At 40.5% G+C, this 20,979-nt stretch overlaps 1 protein-coding gene across 4 annotated transcripts in view; it reads left to right on the forward strand.

The window, feature by feature from the left end:
• rnf157 (ring finger protein 157) overlaps positions 1 to 20,207 on the forward strand; it is a 22,370-nt gene extending 2,163 nt beyond the window's left edge. The window contains exons 2-19 of one of the 4 annotated variants that reach the window (XM_054598316.1): positions 1,633 to 1,751; positions 4,295 to 4,383; positions 4,924 to 5,073; positions 5,976 to 6,093; positions 6,206 to 6,272; positions 6,355 to 6,398; positions 6,957 to 7,004; positions 7,171 to 7,242; positions 7,396 to 7,555; positions 8,695 to 8,807; positions 8,900 to 9,132; positions 9,695 to 9,797; positions 9,922 to 10,030; positions 11,216 to 11,430; positions 11,532 to 11,594; positions 11,672 to 11,720; positions 15,734 to 15,844; positions 18,001 to 20,207. In XM_054598316.1, the coding sequence (XP_054454291.1) occupies positions 1,633 to 1,751; positions 4,295 to 4,383; positions 4,924 to 5,073; positions 5,976 to 6,093; positions 6,206 to 6,272; positions 6,355 to 6,398; positions 6,957 to 7,004; positions 7,171 to 7,242; positions 7,396 to 7,555; positions 8,695 to 8,807; positions 8,900 to 9,132; positions 9,695 to 9,797; positions 9,922 to 10,030; positions 11,216 to 11,430; positions 11,532 to 11,594; positions 11,672 to 11,720; positions 15,734 to 15,844; positions 18,001 to 18,149 (2,012 nt within the window). In that variant the 3' untranslated portion in view covers positions 18,150 to 20,207. Of the gene's footprint in view, positions 1 to 1,632; positions 1,752 to 4,294; positions 4,384 to 4,923; positions 5,074 to 5,975; positions 6,094 to 6,205; positions 6,273 to 6,354; positions 6,399 to 6,956; positions 7,005 to 7,170; positions 7,243 to 7,395; positions 7,556 to 8,694; positions 8,808 to 8,899; positions 9,133 to 9,694; positions 9,798 to 9,921; positions 10,031 to 11,215; positions 11,431 to 11,531; positions 11,595 to 11,671; positions 11,721 to 15,733; positions 15,845 to 16,865; positions 16,901 to 18,000 lie in introns of all 4 variants that reach the window. The other 3 variants (XM_054598317.1, XM_054598319.1, XM_054598318.1) reach the window with 3 other exon arrangements.
• The last annotated feature ends 772 nt before the right edge of the window (positions 20,208 to 20,979 follow it).

Genomic DNA, 20,979 nt, shown 5'->3' on the forward strand with positions numbered 1-20,979 from the left:
CCTCAGTTGACCCAACTCAAAACTGTGCTTTGGACCTCCGTGCTGCCTTCTGTGTTTTCAATCTTGTTATTGTTCCTCCGTGTGACGTCTTCTGATTGCATCACCGTGTTCAGCTCCCCACCAGGCTTTGTAATCCAATAGTAACGTCACAAAATCGTATTGTGAAGAGATAATGTTATTGCTTTTCAATTCTATCGTAAGCAAAGACATAAAGTAAATGAAAATCTCCCCACAAAATGAGACCTGGAACAGAATCTGGGAATGGAAGTAGAGTTTTATTGTAGTCAGATGTGACGTGTCAGGCTATTTTCTGATATCATAAAAATATCTAAAATCTATGGTAACATCATGTGCTGGAGACGGCATGGAAGGGAAGGAAAATGGATGAATTGTAGCTGCCATCAGCGGCCCTCTAAATATAATTTAGCTGAATTTATCACAGGCTGTATTCATTTGTGACATAACCGTCCTGGTTGCAGCCCGGTGGTGGTGGGAAGGGAAGGAAGGAGCTGGCGAACCGATCTGTCAGCCCCAGTTCCTGTTTCTGGGATCTGGTGACAAAGCTTCATCCTCTCCCACCTGCTGTAAATAATAATAAGGTGATGAAGAGAGAGAGAGGGAGAGAGAGAGAGAGGGAGAGCGTCATCATTGGGGCTTTTTTTAGATCATGATCATGAGGGAAAGATACCAGACTAGATGTCCTTCCAGCTGATACACAACTTGCCTGTCCAGCATGTATTTAAAGACTCCACACCACCATTACAGTCTCATGATATCAGCCCACCCTGTGATTTAAAAGGCAGAACGTCTATTTAAGTTTTGTTGACGCTGACCTACAGTCTTGGTAAACAGGTGGACGAGCTGCTGTTCACCTAATAACAACCCAGCGTCAGTCCGAATGCCCTCACAGAAACCTTTCAGGGCTTCTGTTGACTTCTTGAAATCAGAACAGTCATCTGTGGTTTTACCTGCCTCTTGCACTAGATGATTTGAGGATTTGTGGCAGCCAAATAGGTCAAATATTTAACGGAAATATTAATGTTTGATGCGAGTGAAGTGTCACGTCGGTAGAATTTGCAACTGAAATAAGAATGACGGCTTAAAAGCTGAGTTTTTAACAGTATTGTTGTCTTTAGTTGGACCCTAAAATCTTATTTTCTTAGAACAACAGCATCTATTTATTCAACTTTCTCTTAAAATTGAGCCTGATAATAAGACTGTGCCATTTATTTTTGCTTCACTATATAAAAAGCTTTGTAACCTGTATAGATTCAAACGTTTTTGAAACTATAGTGCGAAGATCTGCCTTATTTTTTTTGTTACAAGATACTGTCACATCAATTTATTTAGGCAGAAATATTATGTGTTCAAGAAAGAAATGCTAATAATACAACAGCAATGCTTCTTGCAAAGCACAAAAACTTTCGAGTTTTATTACAATTTATTTTCCTCAAAACACAGATCATAATAAACATTTTTAAGAATCTTTAAATGAGAATTTGACTGACAATATAGAAATAACAACTGAATGCACAATCCACATTCACAACTACACAGCACAGCTATGATTAATATGTTTTTCAGATGATGTGATGTTCTTTGAATTAAAAATGGGTCTTTCTCTGTGTGCAGGGAGTTACTTCGCCAGCCATTTCATCATGGGAGGAGAGAAGTTTGACTCCACCCATCCGGAGGGTTACCTGTTTGGGGAAAACACAGACCTTAACTTCCTGGGGACCAGACCTGTGGCGGTAGGTGTTCTCGCTGTTCTAAAAGCTGGGTTGAATGTTAAAAACACAAACAATCTCGGCACAAGTTTGACCCAGCGGCTGTTCTAGAGATTTCGAGTTCAAGAATCAAAAAATTGTATGAAGATAATATAAGTATGAAGAGGGGAAAAATTAAAAGAGCTTCTCGGCCTGAATCTAAATATTTTCATTATTTCCACAATTCTTTGGGTTAATTTCTTGTGTCAGAAAACAGTGAAAAATATCAAAGAGCCCTGTGTGATGGCTTAAGAATTTCTTCCCAAACCGAATATATTCATTAACAGTATATATAAATCAGATAAAAACAGCAAATTCTCACATTTGAGAAGAAAAAACCATTCTTTTGCGTTTTGGCTGTACAGATAAACTTGAATTTGGAAATAGTTTTGCATCAATCGAATCAAAAGGCCGTCTCTTTGTCACTTCACAAGAGTTGATACCTTTCAGCAGCTCCTGCGGTGGGGATTTACAGGCTCTCAGACTGTCACTGATTGAAATTTTATTTCAGCGTCTCATCCTGTCAAACTAATTAAAAGTGAAATGAGAGTCTGCTGGCTCCCCTCTACAGAGAGGCTGATGAGTGGCGGTCTCTTCCGGAGGGTTCGTTCAACCTCATCATGAACCTGAAGGTCACTAATGAAAGCTGTGGATCAAAAAAAGAAAAAGCCGGAGAGGAAAGAGATGATTTGTCACAGACTGAAATGCTTGGAGGGAGTTTAGTTTTTGACTTAGTGAAGCTGATGTGAAGAGACTCCCTCACTGTGTGCTAATCTCAGTCCCACTGCTGTTCCAGTCTAGACCGGGGCTAAAATTAGGAGTGCAGTTTGTTCTCCCGATTATGTGGGTGTTTATAATCCTCCTGTAGGCACATGATGCAGCTGGTGATTTTTTTTTTGTGTGTGTGTGTAAGGAGCTTTACCAGCGTTATATAATGTTTGGTGGTTTTCTAAGCAGATGGTGCCGTGGAATCATAAAACCAACCACTCTACAAATATGATAATGGCCGGGGCTATATTTACGGGTTTTCAGAAACTCCTGGACGAAGCACATAGATTTACAAAATTGATTTTTAGCCATTCGAGCGGCGATGGCGGTCGGTCATCCACCACTTTTACGGACTGAAATATCTAAACAGCTATTGGTTGGACTGCTGTGGAATTTTGCAAAGACATTCATGGTCCCCAGAGGACAACACCCTCATCATTTCGGTGATCCTCTGACTTTGCATATAGCACCATGATGAAGTTGACCTTTAGGGGTTAGAGTGAAATGGATCGGTTACCATCTAATAGTACTGGACAAATATAACTTAACCTTCGCTCTTTGATAAATACGTTTGTATCCAACATTAGCATTCTAGAAAAAATAGAATAGATTACATTACATTACATTACATTACATTACAGTCATTTAGCAGACGCTTTTATCCAAAGCGACTTACAGGAAGTGTATTCAACATAGGTATTCATTAATGCTAGCATTAATTAATATGTGCTGTTTAAGATTAGTGTGTTGTGCATATGCTTATTTTGTGTTTGTCAATGAGGTTACCGTGCTGGAAAGGCTTAAGAAAAATAAAAAATATATTTTTTAATCTCTATATTTTATATAAATGTTTCTCAGAAATCTACTCACTTGTCTTTGAAAAGGAAAGCAGTCTAAGCTTTTCAATTTAGTCTGATCATGTGTGAAGAAGCTTTGCTCTGACGTGTTTCCTAATGAATGGTCCTTTTCAGCATCTGTTACTCTGTGTGTGTTTGTTTGTTCAGTTTACAGGCGTGACTCCCACTGAGCCCAGATGTGTAATAGTACTGAATATGGTGCCATTCACAGCCACACAAGCACACACGTATATTCACTCACACACACACACACATGGACAGATGAGGGCTTGTAGTTCGGAGGTATCTGACCACATCCTGCATGTTTCTCCCCCAGTGATCCTCAAACCACCTCTGCTCTCCTCTTACGCTCAGTCAGCAACTTCAGGCTTCAAACACTGTGCTGAGAAGTGAACCACATAATGGGTCGAATTCAAAGGTTATGTGGAGGTTTTTAATATTGTTATTTTAATCACTAAAGATTAGGTTGGTCACAAGAGAAAATAGTGAAAAGAGGGTATTTTCCTTTCCTTTTCTGTTACCTGAGGCGATAATCTTCACTTCATTTGGTCTTTGAAATAAAAACAGCTTGACCCGGGAATGTTTTACACTCCAAGGGCGCCTACGTGTGCATAAATGTGCCTAAACACTGTCTGAGGTGTCAGCCTCGTCCCTGGAAAGACACAATCTGGGCAGTTTTTTTGCTCTGGCTCAGCACTTGTCAGCACGGTTCTCATTGGTGCTGACCAACCAAAACACTTGTGTTAAGGTTAAACCAAGAGCAGCCGTGGTCACCGTGTAGCCCTGAATTCCCGTGGTTAACAGAAGAATGTCGGGGCGGTTTGAGGGAAGATGAATGTTACTACTCTACAGTCTCATAACGTGTATTTTTACATCTATAATTTATTTTCTTTTTCTTTTCAGTTCCCGTACGCAGCCCCTCCACCTCAGGAACCAGTTAAGACGTTAAGAAGCCTCATAAACATCCGTAAGGACACGCTGCGGCTCGTACGGTACGACCTCTACCCAAACATATACGTAACCCCTCATCACACCACCGTAGCTCTTCATCGGCACTGAGCTATTTTTAGACAACAAGCCACTGCAGCTAATTTAAGGGATAGTGTCATATCATTCATGTGATTGCTTGTAATTCATGCTTTTACTTTCTTCAAGCAAACCCATGAAAAAAAACACACAATTAAGCCTCACAACATAACATCCAATTACAAAATTCAAGGCAATAATAAAAACACAAAATGTCCCTTATCCATGAGATCAGCACAAACACACAAATATGAGAAGTGATTAAAAGAAAGCATGTTAATTATTCTTTTTTTTAATGAAGTCATGTAATGAACATTATTATTATGTTTATGACATGACTTCAAACAATAAATATATCCACCTGTTCATCTTCATTTCTGTATGATTATTGAGGCTTAAAGCACTCTATAATTGGATTTCCCGCCTGTTTTATAAATGTACACTCCCCATTTACTCAAAAGGAAATAAATGAAGATCCTGCTCACATTTCTGTTCTCGACCTGAAGGTGCAGCGAGGACCTGAAGCTGCCGGGTGACGAGGCGGCGGGGAAGAACCGGGCCTGCTACAACGTAGAGTTCACCTTCGACGCTGACACCCAGGTGGCCATAACCATCTACTACCAGGCCATAGAGGAGTTTCACAATGGAGTGCCAGTGTAAGTGGGAACACGGTGAACAGATAACACTGGATGTATATAAAAATAGATCCATTAACCAATCTTTTTGGTCAATATCTATATTTTTCCTTTTACTTATAACTATGTATGTAGTTTCAGAGATGATAGAAATTGCCAGTTTTTCTGTATCTAAGTTGACTCTGTTGTCTTCAAATTGCAGCTTTATTGCTAAACACTAAACTGTCTGCAATCAAGAGTCTGCAATCACTCTAGAGAAGCACAAATTACTTCCAAAAATGAGTGTTATTTCTTTGGCATAATATTGTTTTTGCACAAACAATTTGTCTACAGCAGGTGCATTCTCAAGCACTTCCTTGTAAGATACTTACTTCCACACTGTTTCCACAAAAGTGTTATCAATTGTTTCTGCATCGATTTGGAATGAAGACTACTAAGTTAGATGGAAGTGAGCTTTCCAAACCTTTGTAGCCGGACATCTTCCACTCTTAGTCATTGTTTAAAAAATAAATATAGACAGATGTATAGAAGAGAAAAACACTGCTATAAATATTCATGCAGACACATATTCATCATAAGTTATGCCAACATGGTCTTACATATCTCGTACATATCTTACTTTATAAATCATTATATATGTTACATAAAGATCTGTCGGTTATTCTATTTCTGTTCAGACATGCAAGCAGACGATGACGATCCTCCCCTTCACATTAAGTCTTTAAATACGGAAAAGAAAATGTATTCAACACTTGTAACCACCACATTTAAACAGAAATTACAGCCTGTTATGTGATGCATTTGTAGTCAACAAATGAATCATCCACATGTCAAAGTGCAGCAGCGACGTCCTGATACAGGTGAGCTGGTTTGTCATTATGTATTTTGTGCATTGGTTGATCGTTTCTCTGCGTTTCTTGCAGTTACTTGCCCCAGGACAGCTCTCTGCAGTCGGAGACGGTGCACTTCAAACGGGGAGTGTGCCAGCAGTTCTGTCTGCCCTCACACACCGTCAACCTCAGCGAGTGGGCTGACGAGGAGGTAAGCAGCCGGTGCCGGCCGGCTGAATACTGAAACACATGCCTGAGGCTGAGCCGTGCTGGGAAACCAATTTATACGCAATGGCAGATAGAAATCTACTTTCTGTCCTCAGCTGCTGTTCGACATGGACAAAGAGGTTTTCCCCATGGTGGTGCAGGCTGTCGTAGACGAGGGGGAAGGTGAGTGTCTCTGTTTATCTCACTGATGGTCTGATGTCAAAGTAGAGCTGCAAAGACGTGTCCTCCTGTGTTATCTTTGCAGAACATTTGGGCCACTCTCACATACTGCTGGCTACATTTGAAAAGGTAAGAAAGACACTATTTGTGGCAGCACAATGTCTTTGCAGGAATTCTGTTGTCGTACAGACGGTTTATCAGCAGGGAATCTTTCAGTAGCTATTTTGATAATTGGTTAATTGTTTTAGTCATTTTTCTAGCTGAAACACTTGCAGCTTCTAAAATGTGCGTATTTTCTTCTTTTCTCATTTGAAATACCTCTGAAAATGTTATCACTTTTTGGCCTTTTGGACCTTTTGGAAAATGATATCAGGATATCAAGAACCAGAGAATATCTAATCTGAATAAATATTACATCACATGTTATTGCAAAGTTACTCTCCTAGTGGTCCCCTCAGACAAAACCAAAGAACCCACCGGCTTGTTGTGGGGTTCATAAAAAGTTGCTGCAGACTACTCTTGGACCACAAATATGAATATGTAGGAACATGAGAAGTCCTCTACACTGCATTATAGCTCAGTCCAGTGTCAGTCAAATGTAACAATGCAACAAAAAAGAAGGGCTTTACTCGCTAATTTTTTAATGTATTAGACAAATGAATAAACAACTGTTGCTTTCTTCCACAGCACATGGATGGGAGCTACTGTGTGAAGCCTCTGAAGCAGAAACAAGTGGTGAATACACCTGTTTAACTTCTATATCTGCCTTCCTCCTTTTGTGCACTTTTTAAAAATGTTTTTGAAAGACAAAGATACACAGAACCCTTATTTCCCTCTTAAACATTACCCCTAAACCCACAAGACCTGCAGCCGTCATTCTCTACTATGTTCATTTTCCCAGGTGGATGGAGTGAGTTATCTACTGCAGGAGATCTACGGGATAGAGAACAAATACAACAGCCAAGAATCAAAGGTAAATATCAAACACATAAGAGTTTGAGTGAGTCAGAAGTGTCATGGCAGTGTAGTAAAATGAATCAGTGTGGCTGTCTGTCTGAAGCTCGGCTGGATGACTAAAATTCTCTCTTATCCTAACATTCAAATGTTTTTTTTTTTTTATCTCCAGGTTGCTGATGATGAGATCAGTGACAACAGTGCTGAGTGTGTGGTGTGTTTGTCGGATGTGCGAGACACACTCATCCTGCCGTGCCGACACCTGTGTCTCTGCAACGCCTGCGCAGACACTCTGCGCTACCAGGCCAACTGCTGCCCCATCTGCAGACTGCGTGAGTTTCCACTACGATGAAGAAACTCTGTACAAAATTTAGAATTCTGGAAACCACATTTCCACTGCTCAAAATAGATTGAAAATAGAGCCAACATTGGTAGAGAGGAATACAATGAGAGACTCAAGTGTGTATAATAAAAAAAGGATGTTTAATCTGCAGACTGTTTAAGATTGTTGCTACACAGGAGTCACAGTTACAGAGTAAGTTCCTGGACAAAACATGCACATGTGTTTTATACCCAGAGGACAAATTTTAGATGCCAAATTGCATTTCTTTTTGTTTCCTTTATTTGAGGGACACATTGATTGTTTGGTTTGTTCTCATGCAATATCTATTTTAAGCTGTTCCTGTACAGAAGCACAAAATACGGGAAATTTAAACAATAGCTACTGCTACTGATTCATCACCGCTGCCTGACCACTGCAGCAGAGAAAAACTACTAAACCAAAGTGTAACATCTGGGAAAAGCAGGTTGTTTTAACACACGGGGGAGACTAAAGCAGACAGAAACATTGAGTGAGAGAGAATGACGCAAATAAAAAGACACACATTACAAAGTTACACTTATGACTTCTGGCACTTATGACTAGTAGTTCTCTTTAATACCTATGTTGAATACAGCACTTTTGCTCTGGCTTATGCTTTATGCTTTGAGATGCACATGCACTTATGACTTCTGGTGACGAGCGTCACTGTAATGTAATGTAATGTAATGCAAGAAACATTATTTTTCCCCTTCTGTGTCCTGCATTTGGCTCCTGCTTATTGTTTTTGACTTTTTGTGGCTTATAGCAGATGCTCCAGTTCATGACTCATTCATTTTTTTTTTGTTGAGATGAAAAGATCAGGCTTTTAAAATATTTTCTCACATATGACCTTCCAGGATGAACACACGCTTGTACTTCAAAAAGTGGCCTCTCTTTGCCAATGTTCAGCAGAACACATTGAGCAGCAGGAAACACTTTCTTTTGCCCTCCATTTATTTTTAGACTTGTACAACGCACATTGCATCTTATTTTATAGCACTTTAGGCTCAATGGCCTTTTATTGTGGCCTTCGTGTAAATGATTGAGTTTATTATTAGATATACAAGTTATTTAAATACATTTGTATTGTCATCTTGTTTTATTTTTAAGCGTTCAGAGCTCTGCTGCAGATCCGAGCCATGAGGAAGAAGCTCAGTCCTCTGTCGCCTTCCAACTTTAACCCCGTCATCACTTCACAGACCTCTGACTCGGAGGAACACTCGGTGAGAGAAAACTGACCCAGAAAAAACGGAGTAAATATGGAATAATGATTATTCCCAGTAAACTCACCGGTGTTTTATCTCCTCGTTTGCAGGCGTCGGAGCACATCCCTCCAGGATACGAGGTGGTGTCTCTCCTGGAGGCTTTGAACGGCCCCCTCAACACCTCCTCCGTGGATCCTCCTCCTCTCCACTCCGGACCCAGCCACGTCTCCGGAGTGCTGCCCCCGTACAGCAGTGAGCCTCACCCGGCACCGGCCCGCTCCCTCTCCCCTCTAGACCACTCCAACTCCAGTCAGGGACTCAAACTCAAGAAGAGTGGTTCAAAGTGAGTGTTTGTGAAAGTTAATGTCTCCCCTTCTGTCTCCTACATCTCAAGTGACTCGTGTTAACTAAGATGTATTTAGAGCTACTTTTGTGTTTATTTATTTTAAGCAAAAAATTCCCAGAATATTTAAAAGCTGAAGATTGTTTAGATTTTTTTCCTTTTTTTTTATGTCCTCGCTCAAATGATGATGTGTTTTCTGCTGTAAGATGGCACTAGCTTTCAGTCCTATTATCATGTCTCCTTGTTGAATATTCTCAGCATAAAAGAAAGTAAATGGGGAGTAAATGCAAAACAGTTGCTTATTATACGCTATAGTTCCGCAATATGATAAAGAAAAAAAGACCTTGTAGTTGAAGTATAGATGGCTATGTTCCCATACCCAAATCTGAGCAAGTGTTTGCACTCAAATTTATATTTTTATAAGCACATTTTTAGTTTTTTTGTGTCATATCCAGGATATTTTTTTTTAATTGTTCTTGTCTTGATTTTTACAGTAAAAGTACATCTAACCCACTCACTGTTATTTTTGTCTGAAGCTCATCCATTGTGTTCTTAATCTTAGGTCACTCTCCCAGAATTCCTCTGTGCTTCCTGAGGAGGAGGATGAGAAGTCCTGCAGTGAATCGGAGGCCTGCCGCCACAAACTCGCCGTGGACCAGCAGGAGGTGTGTGTGTGTTATTATTGTTCATCTCAGTGTCCTACACATTCACATTGTTTAAAGGCTGTGGATGTGTACACATGTGTTTGTGTGTTGTGAGCTCTTCTCTTACCTCTGTGTTGTTTTACAGAGTGGAGTGACTCCAGACAGCGAGAACCTGACTCTGTCCTCGTCCGGAGCAATCGACCAGTCGTCCTGCACGGGAACCCCGCTCTCCTCCACCATCACCTCTCCTGAAGGTACACACACGTTTGTCTGTCTATACCTACCCGAAACCTAATTCTAACCAAGTCATAACCTTCCATCAGCCCTTTGAAGCAGCGGGAACTGGCCAAAGTGTCCTCACTAAAATGGTTTTAAGCTGAATTGGTCCTCACAAGAACAGAAATGCAAACCCCCACAACCTGAACCTAAACTGACAAACACAAAAATGTAATTTGCAACGAGATAAATCACTTTCACATTATTGTATATTTCTTTAATCATATCAAATTACCTTAAAGGGTGCAGCAGGGTAAAACATGAACACAGAGAGAGAGAGATAGGAACTAAATTAATCTTTTTATGCACAAAGAATAAACACATGAAATATATTTATTAAACAACTAAAAACTATAAATGTGCAAATTTAAAGTCCACATCAAATGAGATTATAAAAAATATTTTTGCCTTCATGATGCGACAAACAAAGCTCCCTCTGCTGCATGGAGCATTATAACATAAATAAACCATGAGCCTAAACCACCTCAGCGTTTTACATTCGTGCAACTGCATCTGATTTTATGGGAATTCTGCTGGATGGCTTTTCGGCCCAAGACAGGAAGAAAGGACTGTTGTTCCAGCTGGAATGAAAGCTCTATGAAATGATCACTTCAAACAGGTTTACACTCTTTTATAAAGCCACTCCTTGTGCTCCTGACTGGTCAGTAATACATTTAGTCAAAAGAGGATTGGATACTCAGAGCTAAAACCTAAACTATTTAAACAAACAAGATACAGCATGTTAGTTCATGAGCTTTAGAGGTGCTGGTAGACGCACACTTTAGACAGTGTCAGGTTAGCTTTATGCTAAGCGACGCTAATCAACCTCCAGGCTCTAGCTCCCTTCTTACTGCAATGTGCAAAGACATGGGAGCATTATCAGTTCTTCATCTGATTCCCTGAAAGAAAGTGAATGAGCGTATTTCCCAAAATGTAGAACTGCTCCTTTAATGTGACAACGAGAGAATAGAAATAACACTTCGCCCACTATTCTGAAAAGGCAATAATCTGCTGTATATGTGTTCTGCTGTTGGTAATTCTGTGAGAGTAGGGACTACTTTCTTTTATAAACGGTGGAAATCTCACCCCGCGGCCACCAGACAATAAAAAAAGTCCTCCGACCCGGAGCCCGACCGTGATGTGTGTCTCCGTCTGTCTGTCAGACCCAGTGAGCTGCAGCCTGGTCCAGTCAGTGATGTCCATGGCCTCGTCCCACTCGCAGCACTCCCACATCAGCACTGACACCATGTCCTCCATGTCAGGGTCCTACCTGGCCGGGGCCGAAGGCGAGCCCGGGGGGGACGAGGGGGGAGATGCTGAGGGCGAGGAGAACCAGGACACCCCCATGGAGAGCCGAGGACCGTCGCAGCAGGACGGGGTGAGGAATCTGGTGGATGGGGGAGAAAATTGGCTCTAAGATCGAACAATGTTTTGTAAACACGTTGGACTGTCTGCGTTTGTATCTTTTCTCTCATTCAGGAGTTTCCCCCGGAGCCAAAGGAACAAAACTACTCGGTGGCAGTAGACGAGCAGGACTCAGAGGTGAGTAATACACTCATTTTATGTATTTATCCCACTTTTATTAAGTCTTAAAAATATTTTTGGGGGATTTTCTCCAGGGAAACGATGTCACTGAAGACGACTGCTCCTCACCGTCTAATGGGAAAGGTAACTATGGTTACCAACCCTCACCTTTCACCCCTGACCTCTCACCTCCCTTTGCATTGTGTCCCTGTCAGGCCATGTGAAAAAGAAATACAACTTTTTCATACAAACTATACATCATGGACCGAGTGGTCGATATTGTTGCTGTCGGTAAACTTATTTGAATCATGGCTGAGCAACTCTTTCTAATAAGTAGATTCTATGTCAGATATTGTCCTCTAGATGGGGCAGTCGCCTTCAAAATGCACGTGATGTTGGCTGAAATCACCACAACATGCACTATCTAACCTGGAGTGAATGGCTTCTCATACAGTGGGTGTGCACTAGAACTTCAGTCTACTTCACAGTGAAGGCTGAGCTCCTACGACTGACTATATTAAAATACTGAAATGACCCAAACATTCTGTTTCATCCAAACATAATCCTGCTTTAGTCGACAAAAGGACTTTGAAGTTCTGCTCTATTATCTCATAGAATGCGACCACAGGATCCTTTAAGACACCAGCAAGCCCAAAGATTCTGCCTGAGCAAGTCCAACCACAGAAAACATCCCATGTCTTCACTTTGTTAAAGAATAAACAGGAACATTAACTGTCTTAGGCTGCGTACCAATTCAGGATCTGGATCCTCCAATTTATGTATTTCTAGACCGAATTGGTCATAACAACCAGACACGTTCCAATTCAAGAGTTCCTCCAAATCCAGCGGATGCGTTTATTTTGTCCAAACTTGAAGGACAAAACTGCAAAATCTGCAGCTCCTCTCTCCCTAATTGTTCAGCTGTATGGCTCAAACTTTAAGGTTTTTGCTGCATTCTCATAGCATCTTTTTCATCCCCAGCAGGCAGCTGTTTTCAGAAATAAAGCCGTAAAAACCCACTGTACGCTACCTGCTAAGTACCAAACAGCAGACAGACACAGTTAGAAACCAGCTGGTGAACATAGTGCAGCATTTAGCAGCTAAAGTCAGGAGTTGGTAGAGACCAAAAACCGAACTAAAAGAGAGGGAATATTGGACTAACTTGCTTTGTAACTGCCGGATGTGTAAAAAAAGAAACTGCTTGCTTACAAGTTTGCCATATCTACGTGTATCCACAAGTAGCCAAAAACAGTGGGTTTAACAGTCAACGGTGCTTTTAAACAACTTCAAGCATAGAAAATGAAACACATTGTGGTTCAGGAAAAAAAGTTTTAGAGGCATTTACTGACAGCTCGTTTAACTTAACCACCAGGTGATTCCTGAATGAAGGCTAACGTTAGCAAACCAGCTAATAACACACAAAATGTAAGTAATGAAAGAGACCAAACTGATATCAATCCTACATCCTTCACAGGATCCATCCTGACTGGTTACACAGCTGACAGATCAGACATATATATCCCATATTTTACAATCAGTGTTTCCTTATCCTTAACGTTAATGACCGGTAATCAAGCAATTAGCCACAAACATCAGCAGCTTCCAATCGATCGGAGCATCGTTTCATTCACAACAGGAAATGAGCTCGTACAGGCATCCTGTGTAGTTCAGAGGAGGTTCTTCTGCACACCAGGCTACTGGCTTGCATTCGCATGATTTGCACTGTTATATACACGTGTGTGCGTGCTTGCATGCGTGTGTGTGTGTGTGCGTGTGTGTGTGTGTGCTTGTAGATTTAATGTATGTGTATGAGGAATATAATTTACGTGTGTTTGTGCTAAAAAGCTCTGCACCATTTTTTTTCCCGCTGCTGCATCATGAAGGGAAAGCTTTATCATGCTCCATCTGTGTGTGTGTTTGTGTGTGTGTGTGTGTGTGTGTGTGAGAGAGAGAGAGAGAGAGAGAGAGAGAGTGATGGAGTGAAAGTGTTGTGGTGTACGGAGAGAGTGAGTCAATGACCAGAAAGGCTTGAAGCAAAAACAACAAGGTCACCTTCATTAAGCAACCGTTTGAAACTTGTATTTCTAAATGAGTTTCTCTGTGGATTGTGTGTGTGTGTGTGTGTGTGTGTGTGTGTGTGTGTGTGTGTGTTCGTGTGTGTGTGTGACACCTGGGGCCAGACTGAAAACAATCTACCTGTGTACCTGTGAGTTCACCGAATGACCTTTCAGTTCTTTAGGGGGCGAGCGGACCTGTGCTGCCTGACAGACTGTGAATGTGCACACGCGCTGTAGGATGTTATGTTTGCATCTGACCGGCGCTGCCAGACGGCTTCTGTCCGTGCCCTGTCTGTGTCTCTGTGCTGAGCTGCCAATCATCCTCTTCCTCATTAGCACACACACACATGCTTCACACCGAAAACACACACACACACCAAAACACACAGGCTTGCTGCAGGCATGAGGCGCACTAAACATGTCAGTGTCTGTTATGTGGCCATGCTGGAGAAGGCAGAAAAATGCTAATGAAGACAGTTCATGTTAATATTTCTGTCTCATTTATCGGCTCACCTAATTAATAAGGAAAATAGAACCGGAAATCAGAAGATCTTTGGCTCCAGTGTGTTGTGCTTTAGTATCAGCGAACACTGCGTCTGCTGATATTAGTGATGTGCTAATAAATAGAGAATATTACTGCAGAGTGGCAGCTTTAAAAAATGTTTATGTGTTAAATATTATTTCAGTTTGTTTCCAGAGAAAGTGGACATGGTGGACAATCAAAGCTTAATTTAAGTATGGTAAATCTGATTAGAACAAATATTTAAAAAATAACTGTATGTTATATAGATAAAAACCTCAATCATGACATATGCTTATAATATATTTTATTATATTATATTATAGTTTACTAGATTATATTGCACTATATAATATAATTCTATATTATATTATATTTTATATTATATCATATTATATTTTATTTTATATTATTATATTGCATTATATAATATAATATACTATTATATTTTATTATATTTTACTAGGTTATATTGCACTATATAATATAATTATATATTATATTTTATAGGTTATATACTATATAATATAATATATATTATATTATATTTTATTATATTATATTTTATTACATTATATTTTATTATATTATATTTTACTAGGTTATATTGCATTATATAACACTATATTATATTATACTATGTTATATCAAAGCTAAATTTAAGAGTGGTAAATCTGAATATATTGAATATTTAAAAATAACACTAGGTCATATAGATAAAAACCTCAATCATGACAAATGCTTAGATAATATGATATGATATAATAATAATATTACATTATATTATATTCAATTTTACTATATTATGTTGAACTATATTATACTATGTTAGATTAGACTATATTATAATATTATATATAATAAATGAAGGGTACCAGTATGCTATGCCACCTTTTGCACACAAAAAAATAATTAACCAATAAATTATTGTATAACTGTAAAAAGTTCTTAGTGAGAAAAGACACAAATATCTCCGGCTGTATTGATGGAGAACTGGAGGGAAAGATGTTTTTCTTCTTCTTTCCGTCCATTTGTCATTATGTCTAATTAAATAAGCAAAATGAGCCTTGCAAGAATGAAATCTCACTTGTTGGCTTATTGTTGATTGATTATTATGAGTCAGATTCTTTCAACTTGACATTCTGCTCAATGTGATCATGTGTGCTCCCTCATCTGGATTATGGAATATTATATATTTGTAAGAATTCCTGAAGCTTCAGACTAAATGGAAAATGTCAGCAGTCTTTGTGTCTAAGAATCCTTGCACACAAACACACACACAAACACACACGTCACTTTACAGAAGGTGTTCTAAAGACACGGAGGAGCCGAGCTAATTAGTTGGTTCTGGTGTCCTTTGAATCTCACGTCTGAGTCAGATAAATGGTGGGAAAAAATGCAGAAATATTCTATAATTTATTATTTTCTTAATGCCGTTCCAGCATGGCCGACCTCACCCCTCCACCTCTGACACCCTGCCCCTCCCTCCCCCCTCCCCCTCCCTCCCTCACCTGCCTGTCCCACTCACCCTCCCCTGCTGTGCCTGGCTGCTCTTGTTTGACCTTTGCCCTCGCTTGCAGGTGGGCGGAGCAGGTGTCCAGAGTTGGCCAATAACAATCAGGGCGTCGCCCTCTGTGACACGCCCTCTTTGGGGTTGGATAATGAGCAGGCTCCCGACAGCCGATTCGCCGGTGAGTGGCAACCTCTCGAACATGGACCGATGAGAGCTGAGGACTGGGCATGAGAGAGAGGGGGAGTAAAAAGGGGGAGCTGAGGAGAGATGAGATGAGATATCACATTCAAGATGAGAGAAAGGGTGCATGAGTCAGAAGACTTAAGGAGTTCTGACACATTAGCTTTTTAAAGCTAGAAAGAACCTAAGTTTATTAGATGTTTCATTTAGTCACAGTTAGCGACCAGAGAGGAGGTTTTGTAGCAGCTTTGCCCAGCATGAAGATCTGGAGCCTTCCTTCTTCTCTTCATCTCTACCCTTCGGTGTTGTTCTGGTGCTTCATCGCTTTTTTTGTAGTACCGGTTAGCTGTGCACTCTCTCCCTCCTCTCCCTCCTTTTAGCTGAAGCCCTGGTGTGTGTTTATGTGTGTGTGTGTGTGTGTGTGTGATGAGTGCATCTTACTGTCTGTCTGATGAGAGCATGCTGTGTTTTCTGTTTGTGAGAGAGAGAGAGAGAGAGAGTCTGGTCCATTCCAGAGTTTGAAGTTCATGTTCAGCGTCTGCCAGCTCCGAGCCGCTTTGCCAAACATCTGCAACTCATTCTCACAGCCCTCCATCTTCCCTCCCGTCCTTTTCCTAATCCTCCTCCCTGCTTTGTTACATTCAGCTGGTTACTGTGATGAGAGCTAAAGGTGTCAATTTTGTTCTTGAAGTGTTGGTTTATTTAATTAACAGTTGAGTCATTTTGGGTTCAAGCTTGCTTAGCTCTGCATCCTTCTTGTAGCTCTCAGCCACTAAAACCCTGATTGATCATCATCCCCTTGAACCTAACGTCACCTCTTTGGTCTTTGATGGTGGATGGTGTGACATGTTTTCTCTTTTCTGTGTCGTAAAAGTGTTCTGTTATCTCTCTGTTTCTCCCCTTTTCCCCCTCGTCATTCTTCACATCTTCTGCTGTCTTTTCCTGGACGTTTTCCCTTCCTACCTCTCTCCTCTTTCTTTCCACTCTCTTCCTTCTTTCGCCTTCTTTCGGATGGACAGATGAGGAGTCGTGCCCAGTGCACATTGAGGACTAGGTATGGAGTTATGGTTAGATGGTAGATCAGACACCAGGGCCGTATATTGTAGTTTGCATGACCCATAACAATCACCCTCTTTTGTTGATTGCTTGTTTTATCTGTTTATCATGATTCAGATTTATCTAAGATTGTATTCCCAGACAAGTAATCAAATATCTAAAAAAAATGTGATGCAACAAGGGGAGTCTTGCTCGTTATGAACAGCATTTATCTTTTCTCAATCACAGCTCAGAATCTAACTCACATTATAAATGTATCATACTTTAAATTTGCACAGTCATAGTTGAAGTGAGAAAGCTTTCATTGCTGATATCACTTAATATTCTCCGTGGTTGAGACCTGAAACCATCAATAATTAATTTCAGTCCTTGGTGGATATTGATTGTTATTCACTGTGAGTTAGGACCATGTTGTTGGGTGGCGAGGCTTTGAGTTGCTTCTCACTGAAGTGAACCGTCTTACAGGCCGCGAGGATTGCAGTGTAATGCATCGTCAAAATTGCAACGATATAGAATATTACTTCAACCAAGTACTGTGCAGTTTAAGGAAGAGTATCATGTCCTTTGCAAAGAGTGTCCAAGCTGCTGGTCCACAGTCCAAACCAGAATGCAGGATGAGTCATAAGAATATTAGAAGTTTTTACAGGACGAGACAAGAGAGGGAGATTAATTAATAAATACTCAAAGTCGCTTTTTTGTGACATATATTTTGACATATATCAACAGATAGCCGAAAACACTAAATGCAGAGAGTGCAAATGAATTAATGGAATGATTTATTCATTCTGATTTAGCTGCTCAGAAAAAAGGAAAAACTTATTCTTTTCAAATTCCCATCATTTTTTTTGAATGCACAAATTGAAAATGCGCATGAAAACAAGCGGATGGAAACCCACTTATTTTCAAAGATAAGTGGGATAAGAGTAGAGAAACGAGTGAGACAGTACTCTGCCATCTGTGTCTTGGTGTTGGGACATTAAGTTACAACGGGGAAATACACTGTGTCCTCAAGAGGAAGGAGGTTTGCCAACATAACCCTCTCTCTCTCTCTCTCTCTCTCTCTCTCTCTCTCACTCTCCGTCTTCTCCTCGCCTTCAGGTCTGATGTACCTCGGAGGCTACAGGCCTGTTCTGGAGCCCCTCCCCCACCACACCTCCACCAGCAACATCAACCTGGAGGAGCAGGGGCCCGAGAACAGGGACGGCCAGAGTCCTAAACATCCCCGCCGCGGACCACTCATTGTGTAACACACTCTAAACAAACACACACACCAAAACACACAGACTTCTCCGTCCAGAGTCAGCTCTTCTTCTTCTTCTTCTTCTTCTTCTTCTTCTTCTTCTTCTTCTTCTTCTTCTTCTTCTTCTTCTTCTTCTTCTTCTTCTTCTTCTTCTTCTTCTTCTTCTTACCCTGCCGTAGTGCTGCATCGTTGGATACTGTCCTCACTGAGCAGGGACCCCCCTCCCCACTTTAAACTCGTAGAAAGAGCAACAGAGGGGCATCACATGTCTGTCGTCTGTGCACTTTTATCTCACAGGAGTTTCTTTGTTTTTTTTGTCTGTGACCTTATTTGTTGTGGGATTTGTTAACCTACGTTATTATTTATTACATGTACGTCTCACTAATGAGAGCTGTGTATCGTGACACTATCTCTAGACAAATACATGCTGCTCCTTTCCTCTCCTCCCCTCTATTACCAGCCAAACAGTCAGGGGCTACTGTGATGGGCAATCTGAATTAATACTAATGAACTTCTTCTTCTTCTCTCTTATAAACTGTATGTTGAACGAGTGTTTGTACACTATTTAAAAGTCAGCTCACACCGGACTACCTTACCTTAGCGAACTGAAACCTGCTGACTCCTCTCTTCGGATCAGGGAGCTCCCTCCTCAACTTTCGCATGCAGCTTTTCGACCTCTGCTGATGTTTTCCCTCTCATTCCCGCCATGATTTTTGAAACAACCTCTGCTGAATGTGAACACAGAAGCGGTCGGACTTGTAAGGCGGCGAACAAGTTAAAAAAATGCTGGCCAAAATGAACAGAAATGGACTGACAACAAAACAAAAAAAAGACTTCTTCACATAGAATGTAGGGCGATGAAGTGGAACGTAAGAGACAATTGAATTGTCATCTAAACTGGAATGAAACATGAACTTCGAACCCTAAACTGGTTCTCCAAACACACACACACACACACACACACACACACACACACACACACACACACACACACACACACACACACACACACACACACACACACGCACGCACACACACACGACACGCCATCCTCTCCTTCTGCAACTCCATCTTAGCATGTCAGTGTTAGCATATTGCAACTGGAAACCAACAAGAACAACCAAGCAATAAAGATGCCGAAGCTGGGTCTCCTGCTGGAGGACGCTCATGTGCAGTTCAAACAAAAACTGTGTTTGCACTGGCCTGTTGCATTCAAATCCAGACATTTCAATGTGTTTAATTGTTTTTTTTATTTAGAATTTTGCCATTTCATTTGTGAGAAAAACATCATACATATAATTTTAAAACCTAAACGTGAGATTTAGGCCGCACTGTGGTTAGCTGGCATTTTGTTCATCCTCATATTAACATCACCTCGACGAGCCCTTTTTATCCTCGTTCGTGAAGCTTTTAGTTGTTTTTGTTTTGTATAACTTTAATGTATATCTCACCAGTTGTTGATGTTCTCTGTTACCGTGTTTTAATTTGTTGCAAAAACACTGTGTTGTTTGCTAGAATGTGAATGAAAACGATGAAAAGGTTTACACACTTGTGCACACATGGCGCTCACATAACGAAAACTGAAAAAAAAGGGACAATATCAACATTTAATGCACTATTCTCTGTTTCCTAGACGACACACTTTGCGGTGCATGAGGCGATTGTAGAGTAAGCATGTTAGTCTAGGTCAGCCTGCACCCTTCTGTAGAATACTGGATGATGGATCACTGCATACACAAAAAGCCGGACCAATATCCTTCTGCAGTGTTATTTATCGATTGCTGACTCCCTATTCCCTTTGACCCGAACTGTTACAGTCAAAAGGACTGCACTACTATATCCAAGCTGCAAACAGTCATGTGATCACAGTCCAAATGTGTAGATGAAGCCGTTCTCTGGCACCAGTCACAGTATGATATCAAAGGAACGGGTCCGGAATCTGCAAGACCACCACTTTTCTAGAACTATGGGTGAAAGTGTCAAAGACAACATCAGACGGACAATAAAGTTTTTTGCAACTAAATCGTCAGAGTGATGTAATGTTGATTTAAAATGGGAAACTCATTAATCAGTGCAGGGTTATGTTTGGGTCATGTGGCTGAAGATGAAACGCGGCTCTGGGATGTTTCCTAACATGGTCACCTCCAGTGAAATTCTCATCGCTGCTTCATACAATTGTTTTTCAAACTCTGCTCTGCAGCATTTTCCCACCAAAGAGCTCAATTTGTATTTCTGTCACCAGTATAAATAACTTCTAAGGACTGGAAATAACCATCTTTCCCACGGTAAAAATTCAAATATTTGTCTGCTTAGCATTACTTGCATTTCACAGAATTTTCTCCATCCGCTTTTTTTTTTTAATTGTCAACAATTTACCATAAAGAATCAAAACCAAGAAATAAACCCCAAAAGAAAAACAATAACAAAAACAAAAAGCAAAGCAAGAATGTTTCGTTTTAATTTAAAGGTGTATTAAGCAATATATTTATGTTAACAAAAGATCAATTCACTGTGCTAGGTCAACCCACAGATAATTATCACTGACTCTGTATTTCCTTTCAGCCTTACAGTGTTTTAGCGTCTTTCAGCTCATTGTTTTTGTTTACAGCGATCTTACCAGCATAGTTTTGAGGCTGCAGCACAAAGTTTTAAGCTTAAAAAACTTTAGAAACAACTGTGTACTACCTGCTCAGTACCAACTGGCAGACAAACAAGTAGCAACTAGTAGCCGGTGAACAAAGTGGAGTATTTAGCATCTGAAGAGACATATTTACCTCAGACGTTGGTGCAGACCAAAAACGGAGCTAAAAGACAGTGAATATTGGACTTAAATTCAT

The sequence above is a fragment of the Anoplopoma fimbria genome, chromosome 5 (genome assembly GCF_027596085.1).
Source record: "Anoplopoma fimbria isolate UVic2021 breed Golden Eagle Sablefish chromosome 5, Afim_UVic_2022, whole genome shotgun sequence".
Classification (NCBI taxonomy): domain Eukaryota; kingdom Metazoa; phylum Chordata; class Actinopteri; order Perciformes; family Anoplopomatidae; genus Anoplopoma; species Anoplopoma fimbria.